Source organism: Gavia stellata, chromosome 2 (genome assembly GCF_030936135.1).
Source record: "Gavia stellata isolate bGavSte3 chromosome 2, bGavSte3.hap2, whole genome shotgun sequence".
NCBI classification, from domain to species: Eukaryota; Metazoa; Chordata; class Aves; order Gaviiformes; family Gaviidae; genus Gavia; species Gavia stellata.
Genome location: NC_082595.1, coordinates 11,733,388 through 11,753,279, shown reverse-complemented (window position 1 = coordinate 11,753,279; position 19,892 = coordinate 11,733,388). Strand labels below are relative to the sequence as shown.

Sequence of the window (19,892 nt, the reverse complement as noted above, 5' to 3'; positions counted from 1 at the left end):
AGATCCTATAAAGCAGAAAAACCCCAAATCACTCTATTGTTTACTCAATTTCCCTTAACTATCACTGTCATCTGTATATTCAAGTCAGCCTTAATTTCAGACTACTTTGAAAAATTAGATCTAAAACCAACCCCATCTCCAAATGGTCTCCTCATGTTCTTGTCTTCAATGTATTTGAAGTGCATCATGAAGAGACAGATTATCACAAATCAGGCAATTCTATCTATAATACACCACAGCAAAAATGATCAAACATTTACAGATACTGTAAAGGGAAAAACTTATATGCATAGCATTGTTTAGTGTTTTCCAGAAGTTTGAAAAAACTCACCTTTCCACAGTTTAGAATCATAAAGCATCAGCTTATCCACAAGAGAAGAATTTTCACCTTCTGGCCCCTCCTGTAAACCAACTTGACATAATATTCGACGAAGGCCATCTTAATGAAGAGAAATTATGTAAATTAGTTATAGCTTAAACACAAACTTATACATTATTTTGACATACTGGAATTTTCATAAGACACAGTAGAAGCCATAGGGCCCTCTTTTCCTTGACAACTGAGTAACATTGCTCATATTTTGCTGATAGAAACAAATATTTCATATCTTGCAAGTTTGACACTAATCTTAGAGTACATTAGGAACCTTGTGAAAATTGCCAAACACAACAGTTTATTTCAAAGCCATCAAATAAAAATGTGCTTTCTTAAAAGTGCTGCTGGCTTACTAATCTAAGAAATAATTACACAGCAGACTAATTTTCTAAGTTATATTTTTCCTGTTTAGAGTCCTATCAAAAGGAAAATATAATTCATATATGAAATGACTCATATATACGAGTTTTTTGTTTACACTTACTAGCTGCTATTATTTTAAAGCTTCTCTACATTTTTTTTTCCTAATGGAAAGCAGTAATAACTGTTATTATATGAACATGTAAGTTATTATAAGCTTGCAGACAAGCCTGCATCTGCAACAGAACACAATACAGACATGCTCGTATTAACAATGCTCAACCTAGGTTTGCACTGCAGGTAATGCACATTCACTAACACAACTATATGACTTATACGTATTAGCCCTTATTTCTGCACACCACTTAGCCATCTCAGCTTCTACGGTAGAGTTGGCAGTGGCTCAGTGCCATGTATACCCTATACTATGTGCTGCACAGTGCAGTTCTACACAGTCCATGAACGACTACAGCAGTTTGGGCGGGGAGGGGAGGGTTTGCCTTGCAGAGTTCAATTCCAACTACTGTTATGCAGAGTAACAAATTAATGGCAACTACCCCATTGTTCAACAAATGGCAAACAGATGCTTATTCCTGAAGAACTGATATTTGCTAGAAAGCATGTGATAGTCAAGCTTGTGACAAAGTTCCATAGCAAGGTTTTTCCCTTTATTCACTGACAAGAGTTTGACACTCATTTCGCAGCAATCATCCAACCTAATTTTGTAGCACAGCAAAAGACCCCTCCACCTGCCAATCTCCCTTTGGTCAGGGACATTTAAGTGTAACCACCTAAGCAGTGCAATTCTATCACCCCACATTACAGATGAATGGTAACAGGCTGTTTAAAAGATTGAGCAGAATCTAGATGTTTGGGTGTGCGTGTTAAAAAGCTAAGGGAAACCAACTTTTTAAAAAGTGCATTTCACAAAACCAGACTCCAGAGTACATTGCAAGACTGCATCCCAAGGTGTGTAAGGCATTTCAAGTAGTTGAGCACGTAGGTCACAGACAGAACATATGCATACTGCTTACCATCAAACATTATTTTTGCCCTTCTGAATCATAAAGGACACTGCATTTAATGAAGTGAACTCCGCAGAATTTCAGAAACACCACACACAAATCAAGCTATAAATTCAACACTTTCCTCTCTAACTTGATACTCCATTAACATACTGAAGTTACTTTTTTGCAACTGCAACTTAGTGCAATGTAGAAAATTAGGGACTTCAGTACCTGGCACAAGTGATATGGCACAAAACTGAGCTCAAAGAATACCAGAAAGACAGTGCCTACCTACATGTTACACTGAAAGGAAAATTTATCTCAGAAATTAAATATCTTCATGCCTCTCCTTTCTATTAATACCTATTATTTGCCAGCAACACTGGCAAGTAGTTGAACAAACTGCTACCATAATTTTTCAAAAGTTTTGATTTATGTATCTTGAAACAGTAGCTTACCAAACATAAACTACTTATCTTTCCAAAAAGATAACGTGACATAGAAATCCTGTGCCTGAAATCTTGGCTGGTTTTTCAACTATCAGTCTAATAAAACATACAATCTCTGAAGAAATCTTGCACCTATGCAGAACATACATGCAATATTACAGCTGAGTGTGCTTTGCTAATAATTCTCATTAACATTTACAGATGCATAGAACACAGAAAGCACGTTGGAGACAGCATCTACATTTCTACATATCAGCAGTTTGACACATTTTCCTTTTATTTCCCCTCATGCGCCACATTTTAACAACCTTACGACTCATCAGGACAAAGGAGGAACCAAGCCAAAACATAGAGCCTTCCCATAAAAATGATACTGAGCATCTTGGTTCCTTAGAAGAAACCTCTTTCTAACTACCTGATTAATACTTCGTTGGCTTCTATACTTGCCCAAAAACCTCCACACATCCCTGCATCTTCTCTGTTCTACTTAGCAAAAAATCTGAAGCAATCACTTTCATCATCTTTCATCAAATTACTTCTGAATAATTTTGTTTTATCTAATCAGACAGGTTATTTTCAGCTTACTGCATTCATTTAAAAGAAACTAGGGACTGAAAAATAGCTTGTTGGCATACAGCATTTGACAGCAATTCTCAGCTTCTGTTCAACAGCAACTAACAGAAAACAGTATCTGAGAAGACTAAGTAAGACTGGCAGCACTTTCACATGGAAGTCAGAACTCAGAACAGCACTCCAGTAAGAGAAAACAGAATGAAGTGTGACAAGTTAGTAACAGCTTTGCCTTATAAATTACGTATCTGAAATAAGTAGACAACATTGCTTCAGGAATTCAGCTTGCCTCACAAATATTGTCTAACTTATCTCAAAAAAGTTTAAGATTGCCCACCTGAATATCCAATAACGCTGCCAAGCCAAGTTAGGAGCTTCAGACCAAAGCTCTGATGTGCAACAATAGATGAATGCATAACTTGTACTTTCAATGGCTTTGTCTGACGACTGGTATTCCTCTGAAAAATAAAAGAAAAAGGAGGTAATGTATATTTAAGTGAGGACTAGCATATATTTCTGTACAGAAACACAGCTTACCTATAATTAATTTCAGTAATTTATAATATTAATGCATATTCTAATTACTAACACCTACATAGGGAAGAAACAAAACCAAAAAAGTCGGAACTTCATTTACTCTATTAATATTTTCAGGACCTTATTATGCAATATCAACATATTTAGGCCAATCCATTTCCCACTCTTGGCCTCTTATCAATATACACACTGATCTGCTGCATTTTACTGATAAGCAGTCCGACGCACAACCTAAGACAGCCATGCACATTTGTTCCTCACAACATGACATGCAAGTCACACAGCAGCCCACGAAGGAAAGAAACTGATTGTCCACGGACTATTTTCAATAATACAAAGTAGACACACAGAGTTAAAACAAGAAAGAAAGTATTTCCCCTCATCTCTGTGTTAGTAACCTTACTAGTTAGACATTACACATAAAAGCCATTTGTTCTATGACTGCATAGGTGGCAAGTTAAAAATACTGCACAACTTTATCTTTAAAGATACATTAACATTTTCAAAATACCTTAAATAGTTTAAGGCCAGTAACTCTAGTTGCAGTATTTGTTTTTCAGTGGTAGCAGTATTATACATAAACTGTTTACTGCATGTGATTAAGTACTGCACTGCAGCAGTTAAAAAATTTAAATAGAAAATATTATTCCCATGTTCTTACATGGAAGAACCCTGTAATATATAGATATTATGAATATATATAGACACATATAAATACACACACGCAAAATGGAAGTGTATTTGTAGTTTCACAATTGGATTCAATCAGTAATAATGACCACAGTTGTGACTGTGAAAGAAGAAAACAACTTCATACTATAGGAGAACTAAAATAGTTCAACTTCATGATCTGAACTGACATGCAATTCTAAAAGATTATATCTGAAGTTCCGCATCAAACTGTTTTCTGATGGGGAAAGTTGTCTGGGAGCTTCTTTTTAGGAAATTATTTTGGGTGCAAGGTTGACCACAGCAGAAAAAAACAAAAAGTAAAATGGAGCATAAACCTGTATTTTGATACCTCTTACTGTGCATATTGTAAATAGTATCTGTAACACTTTGTATTATTAAAATATAAAAGAATCATTATATGGTAACAATATCCCAAAACTGTGTAGCAAAGCCTCTTCTTGCTTAAGATGAGGCAAATAAGTAGGTAATATTACTTACCACTATTACTGATTTTGCTTGATCGCAGTACTGAAAGTCTCCATATCGAACAGACCTACGTCCCTTTAAATTTGTAAAGAAGTAACATTACCACCAGCTTTAAACAAGAAGTGAAAATGCTGTATTTTACATTAGTATAAAAGATACAGTAATAGTTTCAGATGCATGTTAACCACTCCTGCTTTCATGCTATTTTCATTTTTTAAATCACTGAACTCCCAAAATGCACCCTGTACTTTTTAAAAGAAAATAAAATTATACCATATATGCAGTTACCTGTTATACTAAATTTTCTGTGTATAATATTGTTTTTAAGATATAACCATCACATTTATTTAAAATACCGAAAACTTATCTTTAGCACTAATGCATCAATCATGAGTTTTGGTAGAATTTAAAGATATTTCAGACATTTCAATGCCTTTTAAAAAGTAGCTATGAAAGCTAATTGGTCTTTTAAACATACAACTAAAGCACTTGGTTTATTTTAAAACTGGAAGGTTTCCATATCATATGAGTTTTTCTATACTGTCAATACACACATTAAAATAGATAGTTGATTCAATTTATAGTGTATTATAGACAGAATAGCTTACAGAGATTTTAGATCTGGTCTGATGCCAAACCATTGTTTCAGGCATAACCTTCTCATTTCTTTTACATACATACACATGTGCACATGTATATATGCATTCACGTATCTATTTAGAAGTAGGACAGGATCAACAGTAGGGAAAAATCTCCAAAGTGCATCCTACAATACATAGCATGTGCTCAAGTCAGCACACATTCAGGGATCAGACAGGAATCTTTTGGTTACTGATGTCACAACAACAGAGTGGTGATAACATAAAACCAAAATCTAGTTCAGTGTTAAGTAATATAAAGTGGTTGTATTTCCTTTTCTACTGTCCTTCCTGAAGTACTTCAACAACCCAAAACAACATTCTCATTGCCATTTTGGAAGAGACTTCCCTCCCCATGCCACCCACCCAAAAAAAGGCACGAGCCAACAAAACAACATAGAAGGACACTCATTTTCACAGCAACTGCTTACAGGCTCATGTTACAAATAATAAGATGCAGTTGTCCCTATAAAGTTTCTTTTTCTTAAAATGCATACAAGCCAGAATACAAACACAGCTGGCAGAGTGCTTCTGAGACCGACATACTAGTTAAAATTATATTCAGCATGTAGTCATTCTGAACTCATTGTTCTTTCTAAATGCTGTATGAAATGCTTTACCTCTTCCTGCCGTTATCATCTGACAATTATGAAAAAGAAAACTAAATTTAAAGAAGCCACAAATAGTTCCATAAGCACCGGAACAAATACAGCCAATTATCAATTTTATCCCTCACGTTTGACTGGTGTTACTCTGAGAAGCATTTCCCATGCGTGGAAGCACATATAGGCACCCTTTCAATGTCAGCTCCCTGGTGTACAGTGAAGGATGAGCTAAAGTTGCTGCCTGTCCTTGAGGAGTGAGAGACACCCTGCTATCTACACTCACAAGACTTACTGGAATACAGTTACACTGAAACATATATTCAGTATTAGGTCTGGTTTGGATTGGCCAATAAGTTAAGACCTTTTAGGGTGACCTGACACACAGGGCTCCATCACATTAACCACACTCCTTGGGAAAATGAACTAAAGTAAGTGTAGTCATACAAAATAAACATTAGGATGAGTATAATTAAAAGTTCTAGCAATTAATTTACTTACATCTCTATCTACTGTTGTTGCAAAACCAATAGCTTCCTTCTGCGTGCAGTTGACAGCCTTCTGAAGAGTATAAATAACTTGCTCATAGGTATGGACTTCATCATTAAACAGCATGCAGTAGTAAGTGTCACTCTTCTCACTTCAAAGCAAGGATTTAATTTACATAATTCAAAGTAATGTAATTTTAAAAAAATCAACTTCTAGTTTAACAAAGTTTTCCACCAAGCAGACAACCCAAGCTTGGGCTTCTTTTACTATACTGGAACATATCTCAACAATTTATTTGAAAAGGACTGACCACCCCTAACTTCTATAGAAATGTGCATCTTTCCTGCAGAATTAAGTCCAAAATGAGCAAAATCTTAATACAATAGTAAGTTTGAGTATTATTTTTGAACATTTGTTGATTATGAATTGATAGTTTCCTACTAAGAAAAACACATTTCCTTCCATTGCAGCTGTGCTCAATAAATTCTTCCATAGCTTCTTAGAGATTTCACCAGTCCTGGCATTATTTTGCCACACCTGTTTCCCCAATACTGCATAAAGGTCTATTAGACAACAAAAACTTGACAGTCTCTTAAAAAGCCCAAACTCCACAATTCTCAAAACCACAACTTATTAAGCTTACACAGATTCAGTGCAATCTTTTGATTCCCATCATTTATTTACACAGCATTCTTACTCACACAACACAAAGTAAAAGAAGTTACTAACAAGATGTCACAAATGAATCCATGATAACTATGATGCTACAATACACTTAAATATTCTGTAATGCTTCAAAATTTATAAGTGGATCACCAACATTACAAAACGCTTTTGCCATCAGAATTTCAGCAAGAAATTAACATGCCACTTGTTTTAGGGTATTGTATTTTACCAATGCTTCCTTTTCAATATTAAGAAAACAAAGGTATCACAAAGACATTGTTTCATCATCGCTATGGAGATAAATGGGCTGCATAATCACAAAAGTAAAAAATATGAGAAAAACAAATCTACTAAAATTATTTTAGTCCATTGTCTACAAAATATTCCTGACAATTTTAGGAAAGGCAGAAAATATACTTAACATCAGAATTTGCATTTTCTATTGTAAATATCTGCAAGCCTTTAAAAGGGAAAAGACAAATGCTATACTTACATCATTTCTAGGCCAGGCAATTCATTTTCCTTTTCCCATGTTAATATATCTACTGCATACTTAAATGTGATGGCAAAAATATTATAAGCTCTTGCTACCATATCTTCTGGTAACTGCACAAGAGGATCCTGGAAGATAAATATAACTAGCAATTGAGAAATTAAATGACCTTCAAAACAGAAATTGCCAAATTTGCACCTCTCTTTGTCGAAGATGATGTAAGCATCTTTAATGATGTCTTTCTTCAAATTACTTTGCATTTGAAAGGAATAGAGTCAATAATAATCCTGTTTTCTTTTTCCAGTTCTTCACTGACAGTCACAAAAGCACTAATCTAGCATTCAATACCTAAATGTTAACTTGCCTCTGATCACTCATTTAAATTTTCACACTTGTCCATTTTCACTTTCATTGTTCAGGCTTCTGCACACCTTCTAAGATAGTTCTTCTGAAGAACTTTTAACCTCAGCTGTATTAAAATCTGTTTTTTCTGCGATGCCTTCAAAAACATAATTTGAAATCACTGTATCTTTTATTCCACTTACCAATATTAGTAAACTGCAGAATACAAACAACTATGCATCTATTGCCTTGTTTTATATATAGCATGCATTTAGAGGCAGAAGGCTTATCCATCCAAGCTTATACCACATCCAGCACACTGGAATCATTTATGATGCATGCCTCTTATATGCTGTGGCATATAAATAATTAAATGCTTAAATGTAACTAGGTATTTCACAATGATCTGCCCATGTCTCTGCCTTGTTCACAGACAGCTATTCTCCTTTTGTATGTGGACCATGCATGCACTTGTGCCCACTCTGCACTCTCCAGGGTGCCCTCCATTTGACATCTGCAGCAGCAACTATAATCTCATCCTCCTCTCTCTGCCAGGGTAGAATGGCTGCTGCAGGTGGGGGAACTGAAATGAGGAGGGGGAAGAGTGCTGCCTCAGTCTGCAAAGTCAAAGGGACTACTTTTTGGAGCAGCAAATGAGAACCACTGTCAACTCTGAATGAGGTAATACAGGTACCACTGCCATTTCCTTCCAATCCATTTCAAGGGATTTGTGTGTGAATAGAAAAAATTAAAAACCTCTTCTCTGAAAGGATTCTTCTTCTATTATTTCAAATTGTTGATGTTCAGAACCACTAGTCCCTCTTCTACAAAGCTGGAAAGGGAACATTGCATGCCCTGTAGGTCACCTGGACATGTACTATAAATTGGGTCACTGACTCAATTCATCATTTGATATTTTGAAGTATGTGTAACTGTTAGCCAATTAAAATATTTAACAGTAGCCCAATTTCTGTTTTAGGATTACCTAATTCTGTGTTTCACAACAGTTTATGTTGTATAAAAATGGCCACAATAATATTTTCAGAACTTAAGTCTGCATTATCTACAGGAGGCCCTTGACAGTCAGCAATTCACCTGTACTAGTAAAGTTTATTCACCCACCCATCCCAAGATTCTTTTGAAATATTTGGGAGCTTTACATGAGTGTTAATAACTGCCATTTCTCTTTTTTTTTTTTTTCTTCATTTAAAACTTATCTAGGGTATGGAAAACTATCAGTCACCAAAAGCAAAGGCAAATCTTAAACAGCAGCACTGTCTCCATTCCCCGCACTTTCAAAAAAGACATGTATCCAGGCAAGGCACAAAACAGGCTCTGATAATGCTCAACAAACGATCTCTGATCTACGTCAAACACAACATTGCGTAACATAAGAGATCTCAATCCCCATCACTCACGGGGAAGAAACATAAAGCCTGCCCAGTACCTTTATTTTTCTGTCACTCACACTTACTGGGTGAGTATCTTTGCACATAGAAGTAGCAGTCCACCCAAGATTTCAGAACAACAGTTTTCTAGGGCTGCCCACTAATGTAAACTGGCATGTAGATCAAATGGTGGGTCCATGCAGCAGTGCTAGAGTCTTAGGGTTGAGGTAGTGATAACAGATTTTAGAAGGACCACTGCAAATACAGTTACAGTTGCTTCACTTAAACCATCATATCAGCAAAATCACTACAAAAAATTTGCCTTATATTTTCCCTTCAAAAAAATCTCACAGAAAATATATTACATAAGAGACATGAGTGGCTAGACCAAAAGCCCAACTAGCCACTCTCATTCTTGAGATGTCATAACAGATACTAAAGGAAGAGTATAAGAGCAGCACAGAATGATCCTCTGGTCTCCAGTAACTTAAGACACTGATACTTCCCACACCAAAGATTGTATCTGCAATTTCTAAATGGCCATTGATCATTTTTTCCCCCCACAAACATGTTAAATTTCCTTTTGAACACATATAAACTTTTAACAACAATGGTGTTTTGTAACAGTTAGTCCAACAACTTGAATTCATATTGTAAGAAGTAGCATGTCTTTTTGCATTTAATGTGTCCAAGTTGTTATGCTATGAGAAATGGTGAAGATATGTTCTCTATTTACCTTCTCCATACCAAACAAGCTTTTATAGACCTTTATCTTATATCTCCATTACAGTTTTCCTGTAACAGCAAGTCATTTTGATTTAAAAAATCTGTGCAGTTTACTTTGGTAAGAATCAGAACACATGTTGCACAGAGAGCTTAATCTGGCTTCTTCATGCACATGATTACATACAGATTTTTTTTTTTTCATGTGGCAGACTCCCTTCACCTTTCAGAAGACAGAAAAACAAAGAAACAGAACTAAAGCTGCAGAGGCGATCAACAACATACAAAATAAAGCCTTCAAGTAGAGAATGTCATTCTAAGTAACTCTTTAAATTAGACAAGACATTAATTTTGTCTAACACATAGTGTGGTTCAAATATTACTATTAAATTTCCTCCCATCTCTCAAGCATGGTATACAAGACTAAAAATAACCTCATATGAATGAGTTATATATATACACAGTTAACAATGTTTTGAAACATGATGCCTCAATTGTTATTACCTCTTCTTCTGCAGTCTCTGAAGTGTTAAGTTCATGCTTTTGACAGTAGGGACCTTCTTTCCAAGCTTCTGTATCACCACAGTCACAAAAACCTCCTCCACCTGATGTTGTCATCTAAAATTATTTAAAAATTAAACAGTTCATGTGAATACGCATACACATACATGCACATTAAGAAATGAGTAGTCATAACTAAACTACAAAAGCATGATCACAACTCCTGATAGCTTTAGCCAGTACTCTGTTAAAAAAGCACAGTGAAACCATGCCTGTTTCTATGATGGCTGAAAGCTTATCTACTTCATCAGTCTGCCCATGCCAAGAGAAAATTTTAAAAACCAACCAAACAAAAAAACAACAAAAGCTTCAAACACCCGCAATCTGAAAGCTGTGGGTTTTTCTGGGTTTCTGGTTTTCTGGGTTTCAGTTTTTCTGAACCTATTACTTGTAATGCCATCTGTACTATTTCAGATTCTCACATTTTTAAGCTGAACAAAGCTAAATCGTTTCATATAGCAGTATTACACAGTGAGTAAAAGATGTGCTGTTACAGTACAGGAGCTTACAGACAAAACTTACAAACTGTCCACATAAGTCTTAGGAAGCATAGAAAAAACTATCTGAAAACTGTAATGATATATTTACACTGTTTTAATAAAATGGATTTTAAAGCTAAGATCACCTCAAACTAATAAGTGTAATAATAACTCTTTTTGAACCACAACTGTTAACTGATTCATAGAAGAATTCTTCTTTCATATTTTTGGCATACAGGTACAGTCTGTACATACAGATACATCCTACAATATCAACAAAATTAGACGGGCATTTGAAACAACATTTGCTTACACTTTTGGATGTCACCTAGACTTGTCAATTCACTAAGCCTGCAAACTAAAAACCTACATACAACAAGTTTGCTGATATCAGCAAATTGGGTTGGGTTTCTTGGGGCAAGTTGTTCTGTTTGGTTTTTTTTCCTAAATCCTAGTGCTCAGTGTAACCATGCAGTGATCGGATTTACACTAACAGCAGTGCAGTATTGTCAACAACAGATTTACAGAAAGGCTGCACTTGTAGTTTTCATTTAGCTTCTAAGTTTAAAAACACACCAAGACCTTCTTGGTTTTGTTTGTAGGGTTTGGTTTTTTTTTTTTTAACTAATCTGTATAACTAATCCGTACTACTAATAGCAGTAGATTACTAAAATAAACAGCATCTACAGTTTTAGTTTGTGATTTTAACTTTATGTTTAAAAATAAACAAAAATGCTGCTATTGTACAGAATTTGATAACAATTCAGACGTTTAAAGGAAATAAGTTTTAAATAAAAGTGGTTTATCAATAACTGTTTTTCAATGCCTCTTAAAAATAGTCAAACATCAAGGTCAAAGCAAGTCAAAAACCAACTCTAATGCTGTAAAATTCACTAAAGGGCAGGTGTTAAAAATAATACACTCACATTTGTAAGCTTAACTGTTGTGCATAAAATTTAATTGCTCAATATTTTAAAGTGTTAACTTTCAGAATTTGCACTCAGATCAAAACACTCAAGTACTTGTAAGATTATTGCAGACATAATTCCAAACTTTGTGTTCATCCAACATTTTGAAATTATGTATACATTCTTAAACTTTAAACAAGGAGTTTCATACACATACAGAATTATTAATGACTACATCATATATTTCAGCAGTATTACTAACCCTGTATCGGTGTTCTCTATGAATACTTCCAAGAAAGCACTCCATGCATAACACACAAGTTGGGTCAACTGCACAGTCTCTGAAAACAGCAAAAAAAAAAACGGGGTGGGGTGGGGAAAGCAGCATTAAACAAATGTTTTTGCCTTTCATTACACATTTTACAACCGGTAACTTTCAAATATCATCAATATGAGCCTTCTGACTAATGTATATATTATTCTGAAAGAGGAAAGGGATGGCTTCCAAGGAGGGGGAAACAAATGAAGGAGAAAAAATCTGTTATCATAACACAAGAGGCTTTAAAATATTGTCTGGGTAGCATGTTTATTTGGGTAATATAGCCATTGCCCTCAAGAGGTGAGACAAGTATATAAGCAAGTAAACAGATGACTTACAGAACACAGTACAGACAGGTAAACAGTATAAACCCAAGCAAGTTCTCTCAGGTACAGAGTACAAGCATTAACAATCTCCAGCAATCAGAGAAGACATTTTTTCACTGAACACTGGAAAGAAAGATACCACACAACAGATTGGATCAAACCTCTGCTTCCAAGTTCAGCCCTACAAGCTCACTGAAGAGGTCCGAGAACACAATCTCCTCATCCAGGACATCAGAGACCATAGTAAGATCCTGTCTACAAGCATTGCTATATTAGACAGAAGTAATATTTCTAGCAAAAGGGGCTAAACAAATAATTGAGACAATTATGCATTACATTTAACTGTCTCCCTGAGAAACACTGAAAATACATGAACCTATATAATGCAACTGACTTCAAGGCACCTCAAGATTAAGGGAGTCAGGTTTTGCAATGTAAAAATAACTACCAAGAGAATGAGTGTCTTATGATGGTTATTATTAAAACAAGAATTCAGAGAAACAACTTATTTTGTTCAAAAGAAAACACCAGAGATCCTATGAAATGTTATTATCAAGAATTCTCTTAAATTCATTTCACCAAATAAATTAAACCAGGTAATCACTGAAAGATAATCAGGCAACTATGGCTTACTAGGCATAAAGTACTATTTTCACATTTGTTTTCTCCAGAAGAGCCACTAAAGGTGGCAAAATTATACGAAGCAAATTTGTAAAAAATCCAAGCAAAATTATACAAAGCTCTTCTGTTTTAGAATAATTTATGTTCATGGCTTTCTTTTTTAATTAAAAAAAAAAATCAAAAACACTTATTGCAACAATATGCCTACAGTATTGGGTAGATTAGTTCTACAATATTGGGTATCGATTATTCAGAGCCCTAAACTTGTGGCAATATACTTACAAACTCAGAACCATTTGCTAAGTAGTTTCTCAAACAAATAAGGGTGCTTATACCTAATGCAGAGGCAGACCTGTAAGCTTCACAACTGGGCAGAAAAGCCACAGCTTTTTATGTCTTTCATGGACTCAGAAAACAATTCTCTTCTGTATCCCAAAAAAGTTTAATTTAAACTCCCGTTATTCTTCATTACCAAAGAAAATTAGTCAAAGAAAATTATTAACACACAACAGGAAACATTAACAGTCTTACATCTATGTTCAGTACTTAAATGAAAGAAGATGAAACTTCCTCTTGATAGCAGCAACAGCAAAAATACTCTGTATTCACTGCTGGCTCTGACTTGAGCAGAAGATCGAACAAGATGGCATACCAAGACATCCTTTCTAACCTGAATGATATTATGATTACATTGCTGTATTTAAATCATTTTTCTACTGAAACAAAGAACCTGAGTACGAACAGTACACTCACTCATTCTCCAAATTCTACACCAACAGACTGCATTATTCTATGTTTTCATCATACCTAACAGTATTCTTAAGGATATACCTTACATATTGAGCTGTTGGTCTTGAAAAAACGAATGTTTAGAAAAAATTAAACAAAAGTCCCACAGTTTTCATTAGTCCATATGAAGAGCATTTGATCATTAACATATTACTTTTAGGCTGCAATGCAATTTGACTTGAATTAAAACACTAGTTCTGAGGTTTGGGTTTTTTTAGTTCTTTGGGACAGATTTCATTAAAAGGTACTAAAGAAACTGCAGAAATTCTTTTTATAGTCTCTGATAGTCCTCAGCCTCCCACTCTCTACCCAGATCTCTCCATTTTTTCACAGGTGTGAAGGAAGAACTTAAGAGCACCTGAGAGGAGATGGAGTTTTCTTAGTGGTTGAAAGGATCTAGAGTACCCACCAGTTTAATCTCATCCAGCTCAAGATAAGAGGTCTCAAAACATTTCCAAAACTACCTATCTTAACTGATTGTTGAAATAGAAATGCAGAAGAGGCAGCTTGCTGAGATAAATATCTAAAGTCCACCCTGAATCAGAACTTCAGCAAATAAGGCCAATAAGGTATCATGTTTCTAGAAAAGGAGAGAGCTAGAGAGGAAAATTCTTCTACAATCATTCTCTCCTTATAATGAAGGGGATGGAAACCCAGAAAAATAAACCCTCCAAATAAGACAGACATTCCCGTCCTCAGTCACCCCACCAAGTGGGAGTTACACCTGGTTTAGCATCCAATAGATTGGTTTAAGAGGTCATGGAAAGAGATCTAAAATACAGGATCAACACTAACAGCTGATATTAAACACACGAATTACATGCACATACACCTGCCCACTTAATTCTGATCAATGCCCTTAAATCACACTGACAGTTCATCCCAAACGCTTTCCTAATCGTGCATTTCTTTTGTATAGAAAACACTCTACATTATACTAATTAATATTTTTCCATTTCCAAACCTGTAGTGTGTTAATTTTCCTCTGGTCCCACCTGTCACGAAACACTGCAAGGTTACTTTAAACACACATTTGGGGTATTAACTTTTCATTAGGACAGTATATTCTTATTGAAGAATGTTCCATGACTTCACAAATTATAAATACTTCACAATGCTAAGTTGAACTACCTGCAAGAATACGTAGGCTCTCCCACTTTAAAAACACGGCCACAAAGATGGGAAGGTTTGTTCGCTTGCTCAAGCTTTGGAAAACCAAATGCAGGATCTTCACCACAAAGATACCATTCCATTGGTCCCAGCAAAACATGTTGTGCCAGCATGTCTTCTCTTTGTGGGGCAGGGTTAGGTCCCCTGCAGTAAATTTTTGGTACATAATAGGCCAGATGCTGGTATACTTCCTTCTGAAGGTCATTTGCTTGCAGCCATTTCTTTTAAATTAAAAGGAAAGAGAACACAAATCGTTCATTAATAAAAATACCAAACGTAGTTCTATGCATCAAGATGACTTTTTTATTTCTAAATCAAAAATCTAAAATGGCATTGCAAAACCAGAAAGTCATGCTTCCTTCTAAATGTTAAAACTAGAGGATCACAGAAGAAAGACATTAGGAAAGAAATACTTTGTTTCCTTGCTTGCACATTTTATCCTTTTGACACACAAAATTCTTTTCAAAAACACAAGATTTAAGAGACCAAATTCTTAAACATTTTCCTCTGGGATGCAGGACCAGTAAAACGTCCCAACAATAGCAGTGACTTTTAGGATAAGGCTGAAACTATGCTGGTTGCACTTCTTCAGAGTGCAGACTGATGCTGCCAGCTGGGGACACAGAGGAGCAGCAGAAGCCTGGAGCTGGCAAGGAACAGGCAAAGTCAAAAAGTACAAGAATAGCAAACACAGCATTAGGTAACAGTCCCTCTCTTATTTAATTTCAAGAAATTACCTATGAAAACGAGGGGGTTTTGGTTTCTCCTACAAGCAAAATAACTTATCTGAATTACTATTTCAAGCGTGATGTTAGATCCATGAATTCTCTTAGTCAATCAACTGTAAAAAACAACATTGACAGTTTTTAAAAGCCATCAAACTACTGTACCTCCTATAAGCCACTGCCAAACTCACAGCTCTTTCTAGGTTTTTTCCCTTCTATACACACAGAGTAAAAATGTCATCTAGGACAACATTCGTTTTATTTCTGCCTTGTGGATTACAATTTTATCAAGGTTTAAACTGTAAATTAAGGCCACAAGGTTTCTATAATAAACAAATGGGAGCAAGCACATACTGCAAGTGTGCACTGATTAAATCCTGTGTTACATAAACAGCCTTAGTATGCCATTTCTCATTGTAAATATGACAACCAGAAACCCCCCTGGCAACTTCAGAAAAAGAATTCAGAATCAACCTAAAACTGTACATGAAAACCAAGAATTAATTATACCAAAATAAATGGGTTTGGTAATCAAATGCTACAGGCTGATTTACTCTGAATTATTTATGACTTACTCTTAAGAACTTATGTTTGGGACAACACAGTTGTAGGAAGTTTTTCAGGATAGAGACATTTAGAGTCAGCAGACCATTTGTGCCATTTAAGAATGGCTGCATTTTTGTCTTTTTTTTAATATATTGTAGTATTTTCATTTACTAGACTATGTTTTCTAAAGCAGAACTTCATATTAAAAAAACCCCTTTTTTGTCAGTACAGCTCTTAGTAGAGTAATATGCTTTCCTCACTTCTCTGACTTCTTAAAATCATAATCAATCTACTAAATCTTTCTGTATTGATCTAGCTTTGATGGTCAAAGCCCAGATTTTTTCCAAGGAAGTCCATGGGAAAAGGTTGCCAAAAAGCCATATGCAACAGTCTAGAAGTTTACAGATAATCTCACCATTCCCACCAGGATTCAGAGAATAGCGCACAAAAATGAAAAAAGTAAAGTTCTCATTACTAAGAATTTGATTTGATTTTTTTCCTAGCTTATTAATCTTTTCCTCTCCTTTCGCCATTTGTGCCAAATATCTACTATCACCAGGAACTGATCCAATCACAGTGAAACTGGCTTAGTCTTTTCCATGATTTCCATTTAATAAGATCATTTTTAGATTATTTTCTAGGTCATATATTAGTTATTACACTTGCATTTTTCTCAGCAAAATACCTTTAATTTCAGCCTTTTAATTCAGCAGTATATTGCTAATTTCTATCTAGAAAATACATAGTGCATATTAGCTACACTACAAGCTCAGACAAATACCTAGCCAGAGAAAATTCTTGTTCCTCGAGTAAATGGCTTTCCCATCCCAAAAACTCTGGGAGTAGTTGCCTGAAAGTTAGGTGTGGCAACACTGAATGTCATCACACCTAAATCTCTTTGTGGAGCCAGTTCTATACGTATAACTGAGCCAGTTCTATACGTACAACTGAGCATACAGCTTTGAACATCAGATCCTGGCTGAAAGAGTATCAGAAGGAAATACAGGCTACTAGGACAAGGTAACATGTCACTCCAAGAGCTACTAGGAAGGCAACTCAAAATACTGTTGTGCATGTAAAATTGTTACTGGAAATATATACATACTCATACACACGTTGTGCTGCCTTTCTAAATCGCTACCTGGGAGGCACAGATCTCCAGTAAAACTACTCAAAACTTTGGAATTTGTTCTTTAACAAAAATATTTTGTATTTAGGCAAGTTTTCAGCTAGTATTTGTCTATCTTCTATCTTGAAGTCACATGTAAAAAACCCTAATGTTCTACTCTCCCAAGAGAGGTTTTTAATAAAAAGAGAAGCGTATTCCTCTTCACTTCCTCCCCCTCAGACTTACTCTCCTGCAGCAATTTTTGACTGCTCTGGGGAAAAAAAAAAAAACAAAACCACTGATCAAATAACATTCTATGTAAGTAAATACCTAATGGTCCATCAGGGTTTCTATTAAATACACATCGAAGAGATACTAGGCAAACAAAACATGTAATACAAATAAGCCGTAAAACAACTCAGTTTACTGTTTCGAAAGCTAAAAGGTACAATTTATGTTTTTCTTAGCTACACAAATAAATATTTGCAATGTAGGCTCATGTTCTGTTACAGATAATTTATTCTTTTGATTGTTGTTCTTTGGAAGCTTATCATTAAGTTGTTGCAATGAGAAATTAAAGTGCAAAGTGCTACAATTATTGCTTTGGGCTGGCATTTGTTTTGTTAATATTGAGCTATCAGCAAAGTAATGCCATCAGCAAAGGAGGGAGAAAAACAATGCTAAAACCCAAGTACGTTGTTCACTTATACAGTCAGGCAGTGCCAGCAGCATTTAGCTGCTAGCATACTGCAGATTTGAGAGTGATAGGTCTCAGAGTTGTAGCTTGTGCTGGTGATCACAGAGAATAAAAAATGAAAAATAATGACTAAGTTTAAGCTGGCACTTGTACCTACAGCAAATTCCCCAATGTGTTCCACGTGGCACACCATTGCCTTTGGTTTAACTACAGCGTGACCCAAAAAAAGCATCTGCTACTAACAGAAACAAGGTAGTTTGGGCTCAGTTTGGGCTACTATATGAGGTGTTTGATGGAACTACTGGGTTTTCTGTTGAGAGGAAGGAAGACTAATCCTGGAGCTAAACTACCTAGGATATAACTAACTATGCGCATTTGCCCATCTAATCATAGCTTTGTTTGCACTGTAGATACACCACCATAATTTGAGGATAATCTGAACTATAAGACTGTCTTTTGTTTTCTTTTGGAAAGCAGACAGTGTAATTCTCGTTGAAATACATACAGACAGCTCTTCAAGGTCTTATCCTACAGACATGCACATGAGCAGTCCCAATATTTTAACATATATATCCACTTCCTCAAATGCTCAAGTGTCTCTAAGATCTGGCACCTACGCCAGAAACAAAAGTTTCTCAGAAAACTTTACCCTCAAGACTTCACTCCTCTTCCCTTTCAACTACTCTTCATAAAAGCAGGAAAAGTATATAAAGGAAAGTATATTACTTCAAATACTACATTGCTTTTACTAATATTTCCTCTACAAGCATCCCATTCTAATAGTCCTAAACTTAACTAGTGCAAGCTTTTGCCAGAACCGCATCTTAAATACTGGGGGGGGAAGGAAGAATCCTGTAATGAAACTTCAGCACTACAAAGCATATTTGGGGTCAGACATCCACCGAAATTAATGGGGGGAGGGGGATCGTCTCACGTCGAGGCACGATTGCCGGCAGAGAGATGTGGAAAGGCAGCAAACGAGGTAGGAGAACTAAACTTCTCAGCTGCTCGGAGAAGGCGAGAAAGCAGTAGGCGAAGGAGCGAGACACCGAGAAGTGGCCCCGCTCCCACCGCAGGCGTTCGCGCCCGCCAAGCCCCACGCGCGGCGGGGGGGATCGCGGCCGCCCCCGGCTGGGGGTGACCACGTCTGGACGGCTTGCTGCCGAGCCACCTGCGCCAGCCAGAACAACAGGAAAAGCTGGCTGCTCGCTGCCATGGATTTCGGCCACCGCAACAGCGACGCTGGCGACAACAGCAGGCTGAGGGCAGAAAGAGACGCCGCTGGCAGCCAGCGCTGCCCTTGTAACCAGCCCAGGCAGCGACACCCCCTCACGGAAAACGTGCTCCCCCCCCGCCCCCGGGCACAGCCTCGCCCCGGCCCTCACGGCCCCAACGCCGGCCGGGCAGGCCGGTGCCGCCCGCCGGCCTCGCCAGCCCCCGCTCCTTCCCCGCCCCAAGCGCTTCTCGCCCTTCCGCCCCGGGCCCGCCGCCTCACCACGGCGATCTCCTCGGCGGAACACTCCAGCAGGCTCTTGTCAATGGCCTGCACCTCTGCCTCCAAGTCCGCCGCCATCTTCTCTCCCCCCGCGCCACCGCCGCCGCCAAGGCAGGGACACCCGGAACCGGGCCCGGCCGGCCGCTCTGCCCGGGGAACCCACTTCCGCCCCGCCTCCGCCCGGCACGTCACCGACCGCGGCGCCGCTCCGACCGCGGGGCATTATGGGAGTTGTAGTCTTTCCCCGGAGGCCCCGCCCCGGTCTCCTAGGAGACGACGCCCATTGCCCGGGGCCGTGGTGCGGGACCCTGCGAGGGCCCAGCCCGGCGCCGGGGAGGGCCGGCGGCTCG

General features: G+C 37.2%; 1 protein-coding gene across 7 annotated transcripts in view; it reads right to left on the bottom strand.

The window, feature by feature from the left end:
- The window catches only part of UBR2 (ubiquitin protein ligase E3 component n-recognin 2), a 57,624-nt gene extending 37,977 nt beyond the window's left edge, over positions 1-19,647 (bottom strand). For all 7 annotated transcript variants that reach the window (XM_059835862.1, XM_059835859.1, XM_059835860.1 and 4 more), the window contains exons 1-9: positions 19,543-19,647; positions 14,933-15,192; positions 12,009-12,087; positions 10,303-10,416; positions 7,346-7,473; positions 6,199-6,337; positions 4,470-4,532; positions 3,100-3,220; positions 332-439 (exon numbers count right to left, since the gene is read on the bottom strand). In XM_059835862.1, coding sequence (XP_059691845.1) covers positions 332-439; positions 3,100-3,220; positions 4,470-4,532; positions 6,199-6,337; positions 7,346-7,473; positions 10,303-10,416; positions 12,009-12,087; positions 14,933-15,192; positions 19,543-19,620 — 1,090 coding nt within the window. In that variant the 5' untranslated portion in view covers positions 19,621-19,647. The remainder of the gene's footprint in view (positions 1-331; positions 440-3,099; positions 3,221-4,469; positions 4,533-6,198; positions 6,338-7,345; positions 7,474-10,302; positions 10,417-12,008; positions 12,088-14,932; positions 15,193-19,542) is intronic.
- Positions 19,648-19,892: the final 245 nt, after the last annotated feature.